At 36.5% G+C, this 22885-nt stretch overlaps 1 protein-coding gene across 1 annotated transcript; it reads right to left on the bottom strand.

The window, feature by feature from the left end:
* Positions 1-876: 876 nt before the first annotated feature.
* LOC109134429 (uncharacterized) lies at positions 877-1203 on the bottom strand. The gene has a single exon (XM_019248170.1). The coding sequence runs from the start codon at positions 1201-1203 to the stop codon at positions 877-879; it is 327 nt and encodes a 108-aa protein (XP_019103715.1).
* Between the last annotated feature and the right edge of the window lie 21682 nt (positions 1204-22885).

Raw genomic sequence — 22885 nt, 5'->3', positions numbered from 1 at the left:
AAAAACATAAATACATAATATTTAATCAAAACTGAGGAAGAAGAAAAGTAATCAAAGCATTACAAGAAGAAAGAATAAGAGAAAGGAGTCGGGGGAACCAAGGCTGCGACTGTGTAGCAGCAATGGTCGGCGGTGGTGATGTTGTAAAGTTGTTGGATTTCTTGTTGATGAAGAAGTGTTTCTTGGAAGAGAAGAAAGGAAGAAGAAAGAGGAAAAACATGAAGGAGAGAAGAAAGAAATAGGTGCCGGTTCTCTTTTAGGAGGGAGGAGAGAGAATTTTGTGTGGATAAAATATTTGGGTTTTAATTAAAGGTATTTATATGAATAGGATTGATGATTTAAAACTCATAACATCACTAAAAGTCATGTTCCTAGTCCAATTAGTATTTGGATTCCTCAAGCCCATTTAAACTCCTTTTCCAAATCCAAATATTATTTCCAATATTTTTCAAAGCATGCCTTAACAAAATATTTTAACTTCCAAATTAGTCAACCTTTAAATAAATAAATTATTAAATTATATTTAAATACAAATATATATATACTAAAATATATTTATGAAATCCATAAATTTACGGAGGATTACAGTCTACCCCTCTTAAAAGAAGTTTCATCCCGATACTTGACACAAAAATTCCTATATTTAATTTCGAAAAATTTGATCTAACTTTTCATTTTAGACATACTTGTGTTACTCTTGAACACATTTTTCTATGCGGATACTCTATTTGTTTTGCACCAATATGTGCAAATTCGCCAAAATAAGCATAAAAATGCATAAAAATCTCATAGAAATATGTAAAAAGCGCGAAATTCTATCGCATTATCCCCCCCTTAAAGAAAACGAGTTACGCCCTTGTAACTCACCTCAAAGAACTATTCGGGATATTTCTTCTTCATTTCATCTTTGTCTTCTGACGTGGCCTCTTCAGACTCGTGGTTATACCAAAGTACTTTCACGATATGGACATCCTTATTGTGTGTACTACGCACCTTTCTGTGAGGAATCTTCACAGGATTTTCCTCATATGTAAGGCTACTATCGATCTGGATCGGGTCAGGCTCCAGAACATGACGCTCATCAGGGATATATCGATTGAGTTGAGAAATGTGGAAGACATCACGCATCTTCTCAAACTCCATTGGTAATGCCAACCTATAGGCTACTTTCCCAATTTGCTCCAGAATCTCATAGGCGTACATATTTGGCACTTAACTTACCCTTTTTCCCAAATCTCATGATACCCTTAGTTGGATATACTTTCAAAAACACTCTATCACCTACTGCGAACTCATTTTCGGGACGCTTTAGATCGCCATATCTCTTTTACCTATCTTGAGCAGGTTGAATTCTAGCCTGAATAAGTTTGACATTTTTGACGGTTTCCTCAATAAACTCTATCCCCAAGACTATATTTTCACTAAAGTCATTCCAGCAAATGGGGCTTCTACACTTCCGTCCATATAGTGCCTCAAAAGGTGCCATCTTAATGCTCGCATGATAGCTATTGTTATAAGAAAATTCGATCAGTTCTAATTGGTACTCTGATATGTCTATTTTATATAGAGATTTTACCTTGTCCCTCATTCATTATTGGTCTTAATTGTCGCTCTTGGGAGCCATTTTTACTACTAATGTGCTCCTTGTAGTGTGTTTGTATTTTCAGATTCATCATTGTAGGAATTAGCACGTTTAGTGCATTTCCTACTCATTTATATCACTACAAGATATGATGTACTTTCGAGAGCACGAGCATTGAGTTGGAAGAGTTTTGAAGCAAAGCAAATAATAAAAGAAGTAGAAAAATGACTCCAGTCCATTCTTTTGATTGTATCTTATGTTATACAAATCCAAATAGAGTGATTTCAATTGTGTTAGATTACACATTTCAAGAGCTTTCCAACGAGTGGTCACTTGCCTAATTTTGACGAATAGCGAAGATGTTATGGCGTTTTGAAGATTGAGATTTTGTGCAGGCTAACGACCGCCCCGGTTACCCGGGCGCCCTTACTTAGCCAAATTTCATCGTTTGGAGAAGATTTTGTTAAAAGAAAATATTTTTTTGCGGGCCCGACCGGGCGGGGCGCTATTTCCTATTCTACAGTTTATGACCTGACAACCGCCCGAGTTGGTCGGGCGGGGCGCTTTTAAGGTTTCTGAAGCGCGTGTTGCTCCAGTTTTTGATTGATATATAAATACTTATCTTTTCAGAATTAAAAAAAGGTACATTTTATTTAGAATAGTTTCGACTTTTAGTTTCTAAGGAATTTTGAATTACCTAAGAACGCTAATATTAGTTTTTCTCATTTTACATTGAACTTTCATTAGAAGCATTGATTTTACAAGATCATTTTGGCCAATATCGTTTTGCAGAACTTCCCTAGTGTGCACACCCCTCACTAATCTAATGGATATCCGATATGCGCACCAATAGTATTAGGAGGAAGAGAATAAAGAGTTGTAACAGAATAAACTAAAGTATTGTTCATCACCGATGGAGGATCCAAGTCCACAGGCTATTTCCCTCAATAATATTTCCACTTTACATGATTAATAGATTTTAAAAGTTATGACACATCAAAACAATTAATAAGTACGAGTTTCAGAAAAACATTAAAGAGTTGTAACAGAATGAAAAGTGAATATTTTATAAAGTTTTCAAACCAAAGTTTTGGGGTGTTACACTACCAACAAGGTGAAGATGATTCAAGAGCGTATGAAAACAACCCGGGATCGATAGAAGTCATATGCCAACCAAAGGAGACGAGATTTGGAGTTTGCAGTTGGAGAGAATGTGTTGCTGAAAGTTTCACCAACCAAGGGAGTAATGAGGTTTGGTAGGAAAGGAAAGTCGAGTCCTAGTTATATCGGACCTTAGGAGGTATTGGAAAGAATTGGACAAGTGGCTTATAGGTTAGCCTTACCTACACAATTGTCCAAGGTTCATAATGTTTTTCATGTGTCTCAACTCCGTAAATAAGTTTCTAACCCCTCCCATGTTATTCAACCCGAAACCATTGAAGATGAGACCCTCACCTTTAAGAAAGTCCTGTCAGAATTCTTGATTCCAAAACGAGAGACACCCGAAACAAGGCAATAAAGTTAGTCAAGGTTTTATGGTCTAATCATCAAACGAAGGAAAAAACTTGGGAAACAAAAGATGACATGAAAAGCGTTATCATAAACTCTTTTTCTATGTACGATTAACGAGTTTATGGGACGAAACTTCTTATGGGGGACCGAATGTAATACTAACAAAGCGCAAAACTACTATTTCGTTAATATTAAACATCTAACTTTAAAGTTCGAGGACGAACTTTGTTTTTAAGGAGGAGTATATGTAATACCTCAAATGTTTGGAGCATATTTTGTTATTTATATAGGTTTAATATTATTTCCACTTAAATCTATTTTTCTAATAATTCAGTTATATTTGATAATTATAGATTATTTAACGAGTTTATTTAAATAATTCAATTGAAATTCATTTTATTTAATTAAACTAATTATTCATTTTCATGATTTCAAAATAATTTAATTATGGTAATTGAAATCTTTAGTTGGTTGTGGGCATTCTGATACGAAGCATTGTCCATCCACATTATCGTACTTTGGTTTTATATACTTTACAGTTGGTTGACTTTTAAGGTTGACTTTGTTGTTAATTAAATTTCAATTCTAAAGTTATTTATATTGTTTTCCGCTGTAAAATTTTGAATAAGTCGATATGTTATCATACGGGCGATAATGCTTTGATGATTCTCAAAGTTTTATAATTGAAAATATTTTGGAAAAGAGAGAATTATCGGGTTGTTACATAACTAAAACTCGGGAAACACCATTGACCCCTTTTATTTAAACCATTGACTACGTATTATAGTAATTTTATAAGTTCAACCAAAACATTTACAAGTTCATAAACCAGAGAATATCCCTTGTATTTCCACTCTCATGCAGAATCACCAGCATACCTAATCTGCTCCCTGTTGAAACATCAATGGTTCATCGCAGGTCAACAAACAAACACAAATAACAAACAATCAACTATGTTGAGTATGTACTTAAATAGTGAAATAATATACTAAGTATAATGAAACAATAAGAAACATTCCTAGACATAATAATACTACTGAGTATTACATTTTTATTACTTTTATAATTTAGTTGGCAACGAACGGGCACCGTCATCTTACTAGAATCATACGGGCTACTTACCTTAATAGACAACTTGGTCTATTAGATGAAATGCAAATACAGTTTTGTTTCGTCCCACATCCATCACCTTAGTATGCATACCCTAAGATCGTACATAACCTTCATTGTTCATTACTTGTAGGGATTCCAACTACAAGTTTATCACCAAATATCCTTCTTACTGTTATTCATTCACATAACATTAAACATATAATCAACTAATTTTCCTTCTTAAGTAAACTGCTCAATTCTTTAGTTCTTGTAACATTCTTGCTACAAAATTAAATAATAAGATTCCAATCCAATATATTTCATACTTGTGATACGATAGAATTACGCATTCCAATAATAATGCAATCCAATTTACAAGCCTTACAACTAAGAAATACATACAGATTTCTCATCGATTTCATGTTACCAAACAATCTCATCAATCATAATAATACAATTGTTCTCTATCATGATTCCAGGTTCCAATGAAAGAATTCATAACCTAACATGATACTAACATATACAACTAAACTAGTACGCGTACGTACCTTGTAACGAAAAATCTTTGTTGACTACTTAAACGTTCCGCTTATGAAATTGGGACATAACTGATATATAAAAGTATTTCAGTGCTAAGCCCTTGATATTATTAAGATAAAAATCAGCTTAACTAACTATGTAAAACTTAGTTTTTCAAAATATAAAAATAACCAAACTTAGCAAACTTTAGGGTGGAAGCGCCCTTAAAAGAAAAGTTACGTCCCCGTAACTCACCTACCTCTTGAAAAAGCTCAGGGTACTTCAGACGTATCACATCTTCTGCTTCCCATGTGGCTTCTTTAGTTTTCTTATTTCTCCACAACACTTTCATAATTTTAACATCCTTATTTCTCGTACTACGCACCTTGTGGTCTAGGATCTTGATGGGTTTCTCTTCATAGGATAAGGTTTCGTTTAACTCGACGTTTTCAAGTTCTAGGAAATGCTACTCGTTAGATACGTCTTCCGGAGTTGCGATACGTGAAACACGTTGTGGACCCTTTCTAAGTCGTTGGGCAATTCCAGGTGATAAGCCACTTTTCCTACTCTTGCCAAATCTCATATGGTGCTATGAACTTAGGGCTTAATTTCGCTTTGTTCCCAGATCGCATCACTCCTTTCATTGGGGACACCTCAAGAAACAGTTTTCACAACTTTATAATTCTACTCCCTTCGCTTTTGATCCGCATAGGAATTTTGTCTGTCCTGTGTAGCCCTAATCTTCTCCAGAATGACTAGCACCTGATCCACGGTCTCTTGAATTATTTCAGGAGCTAACACCACAGTCTCATCAATGTCGTTCCAGCACTAGGGACTACGACATTTTCTCCCATACAGTGCTTCGAATTTAGCCATTTTAATACTAGCATGATAACTGTTGTTGTAGGAGAACTCTATGAGTTCCAAATGGTCTTGCCATGATCCCTGGTATACTAAGGCACATGCTCTTAACATGGCTTCCAAGGTCTGAATGGTTCATTTTGTGTAATCGTCTGTAGCTAGGTGAAAGGTTGTACTCATCAATACCTCACTACCAAATGCTTCTTGAACCTTTTCCCAGAAATTCGAGAGGAATCGCGAATCCCTATCCGACACTATAATTGTGGGTACTGCATGCAATCGAATGCCATGTTTAATGTATGCTTTGGATAGGGCTTTCATACTCCACGTGTCTTTCATAGGTATGAACCTTGCGGTCTTGGTCAATAGTCCACTATCACCCATATTGTGTTCTGCCTCCTCGCCTCCTAGGTAAGGCTACAACGAAGTCCATGGATATCGAATCCCACTTCCGTGTTGGAATATCGATAGGTTGCATTTTTCCTTGAGGTCTTTTGTGTTCACTTTTAACCTTTTGACACAACTGGAACTTTTAAACAAACTCAGCTACTGCGCTCTTCATTCCAAGCCACCTAAACATCTTTTTGAGGTTCTTATATAAATTATCCACCCTAGGTTGATGGAATAGTTCATTTTATGACCTTAACTCATTATATTTTGCTTCAACTCCTCACATTTTTGCAGTACACACCACCGACCCTTGTAGCGTATACTCCCATCTTCACGGATTTCAAACCCTTATGCTTTGCGCTCCTACAGTCTTGCTTTAACTCGCTCAACGTTTACATCCCTAGGCTGACAATCTCTTATTTCATCTAGGAAGTTAGGCTGGACGGTTAGGGCACTCAATAGCTTTTATACTTCCCCTTCATGAACCAATTCTATTTGGAGTTTAGAAAATTTCGCACAAAGTTTGTCGACAACTACCAAGGTGTTCAGGCTGTGGCTAGACTTACGACTTAATGCATCAGCAACGACGTTTGCTTTACCCGGCCCTCATGGTATTATATGTCTAAGTCATAATCCTTAATGAGCTCTAACCACCAGCGTCGTCTCATATTAAGATCTTTCTGGGTGAAGATGTATTTGAGGCTTTTGTGACCGGTGAAAATTCGACAGGTCACCCTGTAAAGGTAATGTCTCTAGATTTTTAAGGCAAAGGCAATTGCGGCCAACTCTAGGTCATTTGTTGGGTAGTTAACTTCATATGGTTTCAGTTGACCAGGCGCATAAGCTATGACTTTCCTGTTTTGCATAAGAACACAACCCAACCCACTACGCATCACTATAGACATTATATTCCTTATTCCCGTTAGGCAAGGTTAGGACAGGTGCCGAATTTAATCTCTCTTTGTATTAACCCAAATTTTCAGAGCATATTTTTTTATTTATTAAGGTTTAATATGATTTCCACTTAAAGATATTATTATAATAGTTTAGTTATATTTGATAATTATTTATAATTTACACTAGTGGAAAAACCTTATATGTCACTTTGTATCAGAAAATGGAAAAAAAAATTGGGAGAGAAATTTTGCAAACACAATCAAATGTCGTTCTTAAAAAACCCATCAGATTTAAAACCGGATGCAGTTTTTAATGAACCTGATGCGGTTCATTGGATCGCATCCGAAAATGCCTTATAAAAAAAACCAAACTAGTGGCCCAGGACGTTCTCTCTCCTTTTCCTTAGAAGCAGCCCATTTCCACTCCTCACTCTAACCCTTGCGCCCTCTCTCTCTCCTCACTCTAACCCTAATCTATCCTCCCTTATGCGCTCTCTCTCTCCTCACTCTACCCCCCCCCCCCAAAAAAAAATCTTCACCCTTCTCGTCCTCGTCTCTCTCACCCGCCACCACCCTCACGCCCACGCCACGCCACGCCACGCCACGCCACCACTCTAAGCCCTCAATAATCGAAACAATCTAACCCTAAATAGTCGAATCCATAAGCGTCATTAATCGAAGAACGAAGCGCCATTAAAGAAGATCGGAGGAAGAAGCGCCAATAAAGTAAATCGAAGGAAACACGAAGCGAATTTAGATCTGAAACTAGTGATTTCTTGTTTAATTTCTGTATTTTTTGTTTAATTTCTCTAGTTTTTTCGTTTAATTTCTCTAATTTTTTCTTTTCATTTTTTTTTCATTTATATTCTCGTTTTTTTAGTATTTTCGTTCAGTTTATTTTCGTTTCATTTTTTTTCATTTATATTCTCGTTTTTTTAGTAATTTCGTTCAGTTTATTTTTGTTTAATTTCGTTTATATTATGTTTTCTTTTATGTTATTTTTGTTTAATTTCGTTTATATTCTCGTTTTTTTAGTATTTTCGTTCAGTTTATTTTGGTTTCAATATTTTTCATATATATTCTCATTTTTTAGTATTTTTGTTTAGTTTATTGTTGTTTAATTTTGTTTATATTCTGTTTTTTTATATTATTTTTGTTTAATTTCGTTTATATTCTCGTTTTAAGTATTAGTTTTCTTTTGTAATTTTTTTTCGTTTTTATTGATTTTATTTGTAATTTATTTTCTTTTTTATTCTGATACTAATTTATTTGTAATTTATTTTCGTTTTCATTATTTTATTGATTTTATTTGTAATTTATTTTCTTTTTTATTCTGTTACTAATTTATTTGTAATTTATTTTCGTTTTCATTCCATTACTAGTTTTATTAGTAATTTATTTTCGCTTTGTTTGTATTTTCGTAATTTATTCTGTTATTGTTGTTGTAAAATTGTTGTTTATTGTTGTTCTAAAATTGTTGTTGTTGGCGTATCAGTAAGAATTGAGTTTTGCGAAAAAGTATGACGAAATTTGAGCAACAAACAATGATAATTAAATGTGGTACTGCTGCAGACCCGCAAACTGCAGGTCTGCACTTTGTTTTGGGCATTAATCAACACTATCTTATGCGGTTCGAAAGTAAAACCACATCAGATTATCATTTTCTGATGCGGTTTTACCTTAAAATTGCATCAGATTATCATCTTACGGAAAACCGCATTAGATTATCCTTTTCTGATTCGCTTTGTTTGTATTTTCGTAATTTATTCTGTTATTGTTGTTGTAAAATTGTTGTTTATTGTTGTTCTAAAATTGTTGTTGTTGGCGTATCAGTAAAAATTGAGTTTTGCGAAAAAGTATGACGAAATTTGAGCAACAAACAATGATAATGAAACTTGGTAGTGCTGCAGACATGCAAACTGCAGGTTTGCACTTTGTTTTGGGCATTAATCAACACTATCTTATGCGGTTCGAAAGTAAAACCACATCAGATTATCATTTTCTGATGCGGTTTTACCTTAAAATTGCATCAGATTATCATCTTACGGAAAACCGCATTCGATTATCCTTTTCTGATGCGTTTTTGGACCGCATCAGAAATGATTAGTCACCTGCTGCGCCCCCACCTGATGCAGACAAAAACTGCATCCGAAAGGCCAGTTTTGACCACATCAGATGGGGTTTTTTCCACTAGTGTTAACGAGTTTATTGAAATAATTTAACTGAAATTCATTTGATTTAAATAAACCAATTATTCATTTTATTATTTTTAAATAATATAATTATGATAATTAAAATCTTTACTTGGTGGTGGGCATTCTTATACAAAGAATTGTCCATCCACATTAGCAAAATCCAAACAAAGCCCAATGTCAAGTCCATAGCCCATGTGGCATTTTCGCTAGCCAAAAAGAAAAAGAAAAAGGCCAAAAGAAACAAAAAAATTAAACAAAAAAACTTGATTTTCATCTTCGTCCCTTCCTCATGTATTGGATGAACAGAGCTAAAGGCACCACTTTTTTTCAACAAATTCAGCAACACTTGTCAATAGAATTTGAAACTCATTCCACAAATCTCTTATTTTGGGAGGAAAATCAATCAAAACTAAACCTCAAACACCTTACTCCACCATACTTCACCATACCTCACCATTAATGGAGCTTGACGCTCAAACCTCAAAATTCTGACAAAAAACCCTCTATAAATACTGAATTACATTCACCCAAATTGCTCAAGCAAACAAACTTCAAAGGTTTGCTTCAATCTCTTTCTCTTCTCCCTTAATTTGATTTTTCTTTTGAAAAATTTAAAAAATGAAATAAAATTTGCAACCCACCATTAGCATATTCCCCACGATTCTCTCAACCGCCGAAAAACCACCATCGGCCACCCTGAATCATTAGGGCACTGCAACCACAAACTCGCCAGTCATCACTTTCTCCTGCGCATCCTCCCTTCGCAGTACCTCTACTGCCTCTGTATCGATAACCCGTGCCCAGCTGCACCACCCTCCCCGCCTGAGCTTTGCCGTACGCCGTCGCCCACCACCAACGCCACCTTCCTCTTCTTTTTCCCCCTGATTCACCCTTCTTTGTCTTCCTCGGTCTGATTTTCTCGATTTTGAGAAACTGATTTAAGGAATCAGTAAAAGTGCAAAACTCCTTTTATCTTTTTTTTTGTTTTATTAAGTTTTATTACTAATTTCTTTTTAAAACAAAACTAATAACTTTCCTAAACTAACTTGGTTTATTAAGTTAGTATGTTTTAGATTAACTAAGTCTCTTATAACTTGAAAATACTTCGACTGCGTATGGGAAGGTAGGAAAGTCTAAGTCACATTCCGTAGACAATGTATTTTGGTTGAGGGGTTAAAACATAATCTGCTTAGTATTTCTCAATTTTGCGACAAAGGGAACAGTGTAAATTTTACTGATGAACATTGTGTAGTAAGTAATGTAGGAACAGGTACCAAAATCCTAGAAGGAACAAGGAAAGGGAATACCTACGTAGTTGACCTCAACCTTGTTCCTAGGAACAATCTAACGTGTTTAAGTACCGTCGACAATGAACCACTTCTTTGGCATAAAAGATGTGGTCACGCAAGTATGGCATTACTCCAGAAGCTAAGTGGTAAGGACTTGGTGGTTGGAATACCAACTATCAAAGTCACAAACCAGCTAGTAGGCCTGATATATCCTTTAGTGTTGGTTTATGTGCAAGATTCCAATCAAATCCTAAGGAATCCCATTTGACAGCTGTTAAAAGGATTCTTAGATATTTGAAAGGAAGTGATGACCTTTATTTATTCTATCCTCGAAGTGACATCTTTGATCTAGTAAGCTATTCCGATGTTGACTATGTTGGAGACTTGGTGAATTGCAAAAGTACATCGGGTATTATTCCGTTCCTAGGATCAAGCTTGGTTTCTTGGAGCTCAAAGAAACAAAACACCGTTGCTCTTTCCATAGCACAAGCTGAATACGTGGCAGCTGCTGCATGCTGTTCTCAGGTATTGTGGATCAAGCAACAGGTACGTGACTTTGGCATTAAATTCAAGTGTGTTCCTATATTATGTGATAACACTAGTGCAATTTGCATTTCTAAGGATCCAGTTCATCACTCTAGAGTCAAGCATATTCACATCAGACATCATTTCCTAAAAGACAATGTAGAGAAGGGTTTAGTCAAAGTTGATTTTTGTCCTACTGAAAATCAAATAGCTGACATATTGACAAAACCTCTATCTAGGGACAGGTTTGAAAAGATACGCTTGGAACTAGGAATGATAAAAATTGTTTGAATGTACACATAATGTTGTTTCCCCCCAAATTATTTCTTACTAATTAAGTATGTCCTGCAATCTTCATGAATTAATTTTCATACACCTAGGGTCAAGTATAAGGACTCACATATGTCTCTGAATATTACCCTTAGTGTCCTTGCACATATTTGGTACGTATGTAGTTTGTATATTATGGACACATTTTTATCATATGCAAGAGTGAATTTTTTCATCTTTCCATTTCTCTAATTTACCTCCAAATTTCCTTGTTTCTTTTTCTTTTCACACCTTTCCGTCCAAAAATTAAAAACATTAATCTAAATTATGGCCAAAAATTACGCGTTCAATTAATCTAAGGGTAAATGAAGAAACCCCATTAATTGCCTTCAAAAACCCATTAATCGTTTCATTAAACCTACCTCTCCATTTCTTTTTCACACGAAATCATGATTACTTTATAAACCCAACACATCAAATCACTAACCCCTCATAATTTCTCTCTCACATCAACTCACAAGTCTCTCTCTCTCTCCTCATTCTCATCTTCAACCTCACACCAAACCTCTGTCACCATGTCTTCCAAAACTCAAAATTATGGGGATCATGAAAACTTCCCGCAAGAGAAAACACCATATCACGATGAATTAAGTGCTCAAGAATCATCCAAGAATGACGCAGATTCTACTAGGTCAAAATCGGCATCTTCTGCACCTGTTTCTCTCTCCCTGAAAAAGGAAGAAGCTGAGAACGAGGTAGAAAGCGATCAAGAACAAGAAATTACAGTACCTACAAAAAGAGGTAAGAAAACAAAATTGGTGCAAAAAGTAGAAGTGGAATGAGTTACTGAAAATTTTAATCAGAAGTACTGGTCAAAAATTGTTAGCATAGATGAGGGACTTTATGAAAAAGAGATGAAAGCTTTTTGTTATGGGTTTACTATAACAGAGGGTGTGTGTGTGTGAATTGTTAATGGGTCTGTAGTTACAATTACTGAGAAGATATTGGGGGAATGGTTTGATGTTCCGCATGAGGGTTACAAGGACTAAATTAAGGGTAGGGCTAAGTTGAACATCAATGGGGTCATCAATGCTCAAATTCTTGCATCTATAACGGCAATTCTAATGCTTTATCTTTAGCTCAAAAAGAATTGTCTCCTTTTCATAAGCTGCTATTTCAGTTGGTTTGGCGTTTCATTTTACCCCGCTCCTCCAAAAGAACTCAAGCAAGTCTAATGGATCTTTCCATTATGTATTGCCTTGCTGAAAACATAAAAATTAACCTTCCCTCACTCATAATTTCACATCTATCTCACTACATTACCCATAACACCAAAGTGGGTTATGGAAATCTTCTTTCCTCCGTTTTCAAACAGTGCAAAGTTAAACTACCTCCTAGTCCCTCCTTTTCTCTCGAGCCAGAAAATTATCTTACTAAAGAAACTTTGACTAGGCTAAGCTTGAGGTTGGTGAATCAGAAGATAGATTTTGAGAGATAAGAAACTCCGGTTAAGGTTGAAGTAGGAAGTAAGAGAAAGATGGATGAAGAAGGAGTTGCCAGTGGGTCTGTTAGAAAAAGCCAAAGGTTGGCTGGGTCTAAGTTCCAGAAGGAGCAGGATCAAGGTGACACAGTTTTCATTCACCTAGATTCTGACCCTGTCCGTTCTACTGCTGTGGATTTTTCATTACTCTCTATAACTGGGCTTAACAAGCTGCTCCGGGAAATTCAGGGCTCCTTAACCCTACTGCATACCAAGATCAATGCCATTGAAGCTACTGTTCATGTTCTGGATTCTCAGCAGCAAGATCAAATGCTTGCAATCAAGAATGCTGATACTGGGATCAGGAACAAGGTGGATGGTGTGCTCTCCAAGATAGATTATGTGGTCTCCTCTCTCTTCAAAAGAACCAAATCCTAACTTCTCTTAACTTTGGAAAATTTGAACAATTTTTTTTGGCTGTAATTATTAAACAATCTTTTGAATTTCACTTCCTGTGTCCTTCTGAGACACATGAAGTACTTTTTAATTTCTCTTTACTTTTTTCTCTATCTTTTGCCTTACTCTGCATATTGACTGATTATTGATGTCTATAATGTTGCTCTCTGCATGCCTATTCTGCCTGTGTGTTTGGATGGCTAATATTATGAGATGTCTATTTGAGCAACTTGCTTGATGCCTAGACTGCTGACTCTCTAGTGCTGCAGGTACAATCCTTAGTTTTGATAATGACAAAAGGGGGAAGAGATATAAGTGTGTTAAATTTTTTTTATCTTAGTTCCTATGAATATTTTTCTCATCCCTGTTCCTTGTCTTGTCTGATCTTGTTCCCAGTCTTAGTAGAGTTTTTAACTAAGTTAGATTCTGGATATTTTTATTCTGTGTAGTTTAGTGTCTTAATCTTTGTAGATTCTTTTTCAAAAACATAAATACTAGAAAAAAATTTAATTATTTGTCATTAAAAAAGGGGGAATATTGTTATTTCACTATTTTGATAATGACATATAATTGACGTTTACATGATTTTTGTTTATTAATTCGATTTTTAGTTTATTATGTTAGAAGTAATTTTTATGTCTTAGATTTATTTTTCTGTTTTCGTTTATTTTATTTTGTTTGATTTATTTTTTCTAGTTTTAATTAGTTTAGTTATCTTTAGATTTCACAAATAAAATGTTAAATAACTTATGAAAAATTGATTAAGTGTTTAATCAAAATTAAGTTGTTTATAATTTATTTGTGATATCCGGTTAATATTATGGGTGTAACAAAATTGAATATATCAAGATTCCATGATATTGTGTTGAGTTAGTGTGCAACATCTTTCGGTTGCCTACAATCTAGGAGCCGCCAAAGCACTAACCTAAGGATGCGCTTAAAAATAGAACGTTGAGATAGTTCCTACATTTTAGGAACCACAACAACCACTCTAATTTTAAGGCGTGTGAACGTGGATAAAGTAGCTACGTTTAAGGAAGCTAACTGCCAATGGATTTATCAACGGCCATATTAAGGAGAAGTGGCTTAAGCTACGTGGGTTAATGGAGAAGATCTTGAGAAGATCGTGGAGAAGAATTCGAGAGGAAAAAGATCCCTTCAAATAGAGTTTTTGTAATGGTCTAAAAATATACTTTCAGAATTTTATGTTATATTCTTAGAGAAAGTACATTCGGTTTTCTTCTTCTTAGAAATTGATGTATTATAGATTGGGTTGAGTGAATCTAAGTCTGTAATCATTTTGAGAGAAAAAGAGAAAGACAAAGAGAAGAGAGAAAGAGAAAAGACTTTGAGTAAAGTCAAGAGAGAAGTCAACTGTTCAGGGGGAACAGGCTGATAGGGAACCAGTTCCTAGAGGAACAAAGTTGGTCCGAGTTAGGTTGTACAAAAGAGAGTCTTTTGGCCTAAAAGTTATTAAAGAGAATTGAGTCAAAATCCCTCGTGGTCAAGGTTTTTCTTCCTATTGGGCCTGGGAAGTTTTCCTTGTAAAAATCCCGTGTTCCTAGTTCTTTCTTAATTCATGCAATTATTTCTTTCTTACTTAATCATTCTTTTATTTCCGCAAAAAGTTTGAAAATCTACTAGGGGAAAAAAAAGGAAGGGCAGCGCAGGAAAAGCGCAGCGCTATTAGTGAAGGGCTGCGCTTTTTTAAAAAACCGCAGCCCTTCACTTAGTAGGGCTGCGCTTTTTAAAAAAGCGCAGCCCTTCTGTATTTTAGGGTTGCGCTTTTTTTTACTAGCGCAACCCTTTGTTTAATTTTTTTTTTAAGTGAATGGAGTGGGCGCATGTACAATATCCAGAACACTTTCCCTCTTTCTTTCACTTAGAGTTTATACGAGCAAAAAAATTTCGAGTGCACCACCATTCTTTTCGACCTAATTCCAGTGCACCACCACCACCACCACCAGTACCACATTGGCGACTTTTTTCGAGTGCACCACCATTGCACCACTACCGCCCACCACAATTTCGAGTACAGTGGGTTTGCGCGACCACCTTGCGCGCCACCCACCCCGTGCAACCCTTCTCTTATCTTCTCTTCTCTTCACCACCATCACCACTACCCTTCTCTTCTCTTCTCTTCTTATTTCTTCTCCACCATTTGAGTGGTTAATTAGGTATGAATTAATTTTATTTTTAAGTTATTTTTGTTTTTCTTATTTGAATTAAATGATTAATATGCAATGTGGGTTTTGTCAATTGTAGGAAGAAGAGGCTAAGGAACGCAAATAAAGTCCCAAATATCTCTTTTCTCTTCATTGCTCGTCGTTGGTGTTAAGAGGTAACTATATAGTTTAAAATATGGACAAAGTTGATAATTTATTGATGTATATATGTATTTTTAATAATGTATATTTATAATTTATTGATATGAGATTGTATGAAAACGCAATGTGATTTAGCTATATATGAAATCTACAAGTTGTTTGAATCATCATCATATGCCTAGATACCCGTTCAAGACTTACTCATTAGGAGTAAGTCTTGAATAGTCCTCGGTTTGGGACTGTTCTTGGACGTTTGATCTCACTTAGGTGGTGAATGTGTGTCTTCGTTTCAATTCTGAGGAAAATCTTGGCTTATCGTTTCTTTACATTGTTATCTGCGTACATATGTAGATAAGCAATTATCTACATTGTGTACTTGGAGAACTGTAGGGAAATGTTGCCGGATTTTCCTTAGAATTGATAAGTTGGCATATATTCACTAGTGAGATTAGACGTCCAAGGATGGGTTAGTTTGGAGTGATAAGGACCTTTGACTGCATGTATACAATTGAACATGTCACTATCTTAGCTTGCTGTATGTGTGTGATTAGAATATGTGAGTGTGTGTACTTTAATAATGATTGATGCATTATAATGAATGTTGTATTTAATTATTAGAGGTGGTCTTCTTGAATGAGATGGATCGTACTTGGATTTATGGTAGTCGTGAATCGATTGAGTTTGTGAATGGGGTTTTGGAATTCTGTAGAAGTGCATTAGAATATCAAACATCTTCTGGAGCAGTCGACTTTTATTGTCCTTGTTTGGATTGTAGAAATGTGAGCAAGGTTAGTAGTATACATGTGCTTAGGGAGCATGTCTTTCGCCGTGGGTTTAGGCCTCAATACCACGTATGGGTTTGGCCTGGTGAGCAGGGGAGGTATATGGGAAGCTCTGGAGTAAAGAATGATGAATGTAAAGAATTTGGAGATGAAGATAGGGATCGGGTAGACGAGATGATACATGATGTTGAAGATCAGTCGTGTAGACGACCTCGTATTTTTGAGGCTATGTCTCAGGCTGCTGAAAAGCCGTTGTATCCAGGTTGTACAAAGTACAACAAACTTTCCGCGGTGGTAATACTGTTCAACATTAAGTCGAACGCTGGTTGGACGGACTCTAGTTTCACATCGTTATTGGAAGTTTTAGCTGAGATGCTCCCTGATGGAAATGAACTGCCAAAGTCGTACTATTATGCGAAGAAGCTGATGTGTCCTTTGGGTTTAGAGTACGAGCGGATACATGCTTGTCCTAACGATTGTGTGCTTTATCGTAATGAGTATGAGCATTTACATGAGTGTCCACGTTGTGGATTGTCGAGGTACAAGCGTGAAGGAGCTGGAGGTAGTGAAGGACCACCAGCCAAGGTGTTGTGGTATCTACCCATAATACCTAGATTTAAGCGCATGTTCTCAATTAAAGGAGATGCGAAGAATTTGAGGTGGCATGCAGATCGTAGGAAGAAAGACGATCTGCTCAAGCATCCGGCTGATTCGCCTGAGTGGAAAACTATCAACAGGGTGCATAAGTCATTTGGTAATGAGGATAGGAATCTGTGGTCAGCATTTCAGACATTGTGCCCGGTTTCGAAGAATTACCTCTTCTGCTGTTGAATGCAGAAGCTGGTGTACAGTCAGTGACTAAATAGGTAGCCTAATCGAAACTCAATATATGCAAACTTATTAATATTAAAACATCTAATCTTATAATAATGTATTGATGTAGTGTGATGAAGGGGGTTATTGCATCTGGACTTCGACAACCAAAACCTTCTGTTTGGCATTTAGTCGAGGTAACATGAGTAATTATTTGCTTCCTTTTATAGAAACACATAATACACATCTAACATGTCATTTATTGCATCCTTTGGTGAATTTTAGTGTCTGGTACAAGTAGGTGGACGTGCGTGTAGGTATTACGTCATGAGGTTCATGCTTGATATCGTCAAATGTTGCAAACATGTTGGTGATCTTCAAAATGTAAGTAACTTATAGGTTTCCAATTGTTGTTTGTTGCATTTCGGTAACGAAAAGGCCATTTCCGGCCTATTTTGGCCTTTTCGCTCCCAAAATGTAGTTATGAAGTGATTTAACCCCAAATTCTCTTTGAACATGATTATATGAGGCATAATATAACTAGTATGTAGATTCTTAGGCTTGCATATGTTGTTTGTTGCATTTCGGGAACGAAAAGGCCATTTCCGGCCTATTTTGGCCTTTTCGCTCCCAAAATGTACTTATCAAGTGATTTAACCTCAAATTTTCTTTCAACACGATTATATGAGGCATAATATAACTAATATGTAGATTCTTAGGCTTGCATATGTTGTTGGTTGCATTTCGGGAACGAAAAGGCCATTTCGGGCCTATTTTGGCCTTTTCGCTCCCAAAATGTACTTATGAAGTGATTTAACCCCAAATTCTCTTTGAACATGATTATATGAGGCATAATATAACTAGTATGTAGATTCTTAGGCTTGCATTTGTTGTTGGTTGCATTTCGGGAACGAAAAGGCCATTTCCGACCTATTTTGGCCTTTTTTCTCCCAAAATGTACTTATCAAGTCATTTAACCCCAAATTTTCTTTGAACATGATTATATGAGATATATTATAACTAGTGTGTAGACTTTTAGGCTTGCATTTGATTTTGATTGAATTTCGGGAAGGTATATGTCATTTTTAGAAGTACTAACTACGATAAATGATTGAATTCTTATATATGTGTTTATTCCTTGGTTGTTTTGCAAGGTTTATTCGAATTCCACAACAAGTTTGAGGAACGTCTCCAAAGAAGAAATAGATGAAGTTTGGGATATGTTGGCATCCCACATTACCGATGATTGCATAAGATAACATTTTAGCTCGAATGTACTAGTTTCTATCAATTCTATGTACACTTTTTACATTATTAAATATATCTGAAGTTCATTATCACCTTTCTCCACTTGTCATATATTATCGTATTACAATTTGCATTTTTTTTGTCCAAGGGAGGTTTTGGGTGGGGGTGGGGGCTGCTGGGTGGGATGTGGATGGGGGTGTTGGGGTTGTGCAGGGGTGTGGCAGGGGATGGGTAGGGGTGTGTGGCAGGGGTGGGTGCAGGGGTGTGGCAGGGGGTGGGGGACGCTGCGGGTGGGGGGTGGGTGCAGTGGGGGGTGGGGGCTGGGAGGGGGGCAGTGAGGGGTGGGTGCTGGGCGGACTGCTGTGTGCAGGAGCAGGGGCAGGGAGGGGAGGGGAGGGCTGCTGTGTGCAGGCTGCAGGGGTAATTAAATTCAAAAAAAAAAAAAATTAGAAAAGGGCTGCGCTAGTTTACAAAAAGCGCATCCCTTCTTATTAGAAGGGCTGCGCTAGTTTCATCTAGCACAGCCCTTCTAAGCAAAAGGGCTGCCCTAGTTGAAACTAGCGCAACCTTTCTTCTTAAAAGGCTACGCTAGTTTCAACTAGCGCAACCCTTCTAAGAAGGAGGGCTCCTGAAGGCTGCAGCCCTTCAATCTTAGAAGGGTTGCGCTTGTTTAAAAAAGCGCAGCCTTTCAAGCTTAGAAGGGCTGCGCTTGTTGAGAAAAGCGCAGCCCTTCAAGCTTAGAAGGGCTGCGCTTTTTACTAAAAAGCGCAACCCTTCTAAGCTTGAAGGGCTGCGCTTTTTACTAAAAAGCGCAGCCCTACTTGAAAAGTGAAGGGCTGCTATTAAAAGGGCTGCTGTCAAAAAGTGCAAACCTACAGGCCATTTTCAGCGCTTCCCTACAAGCCATTTTCAGCGCAGCCCTTCTTTATTTTCCACTAGTGATCTCTCCAACTACAATTCACCCCCCCCCCTCTTGTAGTTGCTTAAGTGTTCGTCCAAGACTAACAAACAGAGAAAGTCCTTGTTAGGTTGTAAAGAGAGATTCTTTTGGCCTATTTCATTAAAAAAAAGTTGAGATTAAAATCCCTTGGGGTCCAGGTTTTTCTTCCTATTGGGCCAAGGAAGTTTTCCCTGTAAAAATTTGTGTGTCTTTTTCTCTTAAGTGTTAAAGTTAATTCTATTCTGCGTTATAAATTCGAAAATTTCCCCTCAACTACAATTCACTCCCTCTTGTACTTAGCTTAGTGTTCATACTAGAACAACAATTGGTGTTAGAGCCTGCACTAGTGGAAAAAAGCCGACCTGATGCGGTCAAAATCAGGCTTACGGATGCGATTTAAAAAAAAATAACATTTGCCGACAAGTAATAGCATTATCAAAATTAAAGAAAAAAATAGGCATCAACAGCAAAAAAAAAAATCGAAATTAATAAAAAAAAAAAAAGGAAGAATTTAGAACAATTAAACATTAACAAAATAAATTATAATTTGAAAAAAAGTTCATCAAACTAAATTAAAGAACAAATATTATACAAACAAAAATTAAATTAGATTAGTCAAATTAAAAACGAATTTTATTATACTATATACGAATAGCAAAGAGGAACAAAAGAAATAAAATATCAATAAATTGATGGCTTCGTGATAAAAAAATCGAAAAAAATGGGAATGAAAATATCTAGTGAAGATGATGTCTTCGATTCGACGACGAATTCATGGGTGAAGAACGACGAGAATGACGACGGTGAACGAACGACATCAATCAAACATGAAAAAGATGAACGACAAAAAGGAACAAATGACGAGTAAACGATGAATCCGATGCGTTGCAGCGGCGTTTGTGGGTTTGAGAGGGATGACAGAAGAGCATATCTGAAGAGGAGAGTAAGGAGGGATCATAATTAAGTGTTGCATGAGGAGAGAGAAAGATGGCGCCGTGGGTTTGAGAGGGAGGAGAGATTAGGGTTGAGTGAGGAGAGAACAGGAGAGAGAGAGAGGCATTAGGGTTTGAGGGGGCGTCTAAGGATTATAAGGTAAAGAAATAGGCCAGGAGTGTACTGGGCCACGAGTGTTAGTAACGGATTTTCAGATGCGGTCCCATGAACCGCATCAAGTTCATGAAAAACCGCATCAAATTTAAAATCTGATGCGGTTTTTTAAGAACTGCGTTAGATTTTGTTTGCCAAATTTTCCTCCCATTTTTTGGATGATTTTTGGATGCGGTTTTACAAAAATCGCATTTGTTACTAGGTGACATAGAAGGTTTTTTTCCACTAGTGCTAGTACCTCCAAAAATCATTTGAACTTGAGGAGCTAGTACCTAGCACCATGCACAGTACAGGTGAAAAACTCGATGAAGGATATTTACTTAGCGTCCTCCCATGTTCAATGGGAAGCACTATTCACATACTGGAAAAAACTCGGTTCTCGAACATCATAAATGAACTTGAGTCTCTTGAAAAAATCATTACTCTAGAGGAACAATTTCGAAAGGTTCTAAGGAGTCTCCCCCAAGATGAGAAGTGGATGGATAAAGTAACTACTTTATTAGAAGCCAAAGGTTTCACTATGTTCAATATAGAGCAGTTGACAGGTTCCTTGATGACATATGAATTCCATCTAGGAACTCATGAGCTAGATGATGTGAGATTGAAGGCTATAAAGGGAAGGTCACAACGACGCCTACCAAATTAAGTTTTCATAAGTGTGGAAATCTGGACCACTTCATCAAATAGTGTTCTCAATGGATACCGAAAAGGGTAAATGAAAATTCAAAGAAAGGAACAAGGATCAGCCAAAACCTTTTTCAAAAACAGGAACTGAAAAGAGCCATGGTTGCTGCATGAGGAGAATCTGATTATGAGGAGGACCAAGAACAGGCAGAAGAAGAAACTGCTCACCTATGTCTCGTGGCAAAAATTGGTGATGAAGGAGAGTCATCTAACACCAAGGTATGTCTTAATAACATAGAAGAAGAGCTTACAAAATTTAATAAAAGCCAACTTGTGAAATTACTTCTCGGAAGCTTAGATGATTTTAAAGCTAGGTGTTTTTAGAAAGGATCAAATAGAGAATGCCCTAAAAGTCACTAAGAAACATTCATATTGGCTTAATTCTTTTAAAACCGATACTGAAAAACGATTCTTTGACCTTTTTGATAAAAATCAAAGTATACAAGAAGCTTTCGAAAAGGTCAAAAATGAGAATTATTTTTTCAGCATGTAACTGGCAGAGTTGAAACTATTTGTTCCAGAAGGATCAGTTCCTTCAGCTAGTACCAGGACAGACTTTGAAAAACTAAAGTTTGATTATGAAAATGCTTTGAGTGAAAATCTAGTACTAAAGAAGGAACTGGGTTTCTCTAGAAACAAATTGCCTGACCTTGTAAGTTGGATACAAAAGTATCCAAACAGAGGAAGAGATGGACTAAGCTTTAATCACATGAAGAAAAATAAAAAGAAAATATATGTTGATTTGCCTAGTAGCAAGATATGTTCCTATCTTGGGAACACTGGACACATAGTTTCTGACTGTTCCACCAGAGAAGAGCGTATAGAGAAAAATACATACCTAGTGAAACAGGTGAGGAAAGCAAAGGATGATTTGAGTCCATAAAAGGAACCTAAGAAATAAAGGGTTCCTACCATTGACTAGTTTCTTTGGGTACAAGCTAAAGTGAGGGGAAATAACATGTGGTTCCTCAATAGCGGGTGTTCTAAGCATCTCACTGGTGATCAATCCAATTTTCTCTCACTTTTAGCATACCAAGGAGGAACAGTGACCTTCGAAAATAACCTAACTGCTAATATTATAGCTGCTGGTAAGATTGGTAAGTCTCTATTACACTCCATAGATAACGTATTTTTGGTCGACGACTTAAAGCATAGTCTACTGAATATTAATCAATTTTGTGATAAAGGAAATATAGTGAAGTTTACTAATGAGTCATGTGTTGTTAGCCATAAAAGTACAGGAACCAAGATACTTGAAGGTTCAAGGAAAGAAAACACCTACATGGTCGACCTCAATCTTGTTCCTAAGAACAATCTCACATGTTGAAGCGTGATCGAAGAATACCCCCTATTGTGGCACAAGGGTTGCAGTCATGCCAGCATGTCCTTACTAAACAAACTAAATGGGAAAGACTTAGTAGTTAGATTACCAACAATTAAGTTCACGAACCATGGTGTTTGTGATCCATGTTCATAAGGGAAGCAAGTGAGATCCTCATTAAACTCCAAGAAAATAATAAGCACCAATAGAACTCATTCATATAGACTTATGCGGCCCTATACGCATTCAAAGTCGATCAGGTAAAAGATATGTATTGGTGATTGTAGATGATTACTCAAGATATATAGTTGGGTTATCTTTCTTAATAGCAAAGACGAAAATTTTAATGAATTCTTAATGTTTACTAAAAATATTCAACGAACTAGTGGTTACAAATTAAAACATTTAAGATCTGACCATGGAAAGGAATTTAAAAACTCCAAGTTTGATGAATTTTGCAGCAATGAGGATCTAGATCACAACTTCTCAGCCCCACGAACACCACAACAAAATAGTGTAGTAGAAAGGAAAAATGCGACCCTAGAGGATATGACAAGTCCGAAGAATTTTTGGGCAGAAGCAGTAAACAGAGCATG

The sequence above is a fragment of the Beta vulgaris genome, chromosome 2 (assembly GCF_026745355.1).
Source record: "Beta vulgaris subsp. vulgaris cultivar EL10 chromosome 2, EL10.2, whole genome shotgun sequence".
In the NCBI taxonomy this organism is placed as follows: Eukaryota; Viridiplantae; Streptophyta; class Magnoliopsida; order Caryophyllales; family Amaranthaceae; genus Beta; species Beta vulgaris.
This window is presented reverse-complemented; position numbering and strand designations above follow the sequence as displayed.

Bases quoted from the DNA above. Each gene is read 5' to 3' on its own strand.
- LOC109134429 (XM_019248170.1), bottom strand. From the start codon at position 1,203: ATGTACGCCTATGAGATTCTGGAGCAAATTGGGAAAGTAGCCTATAGG.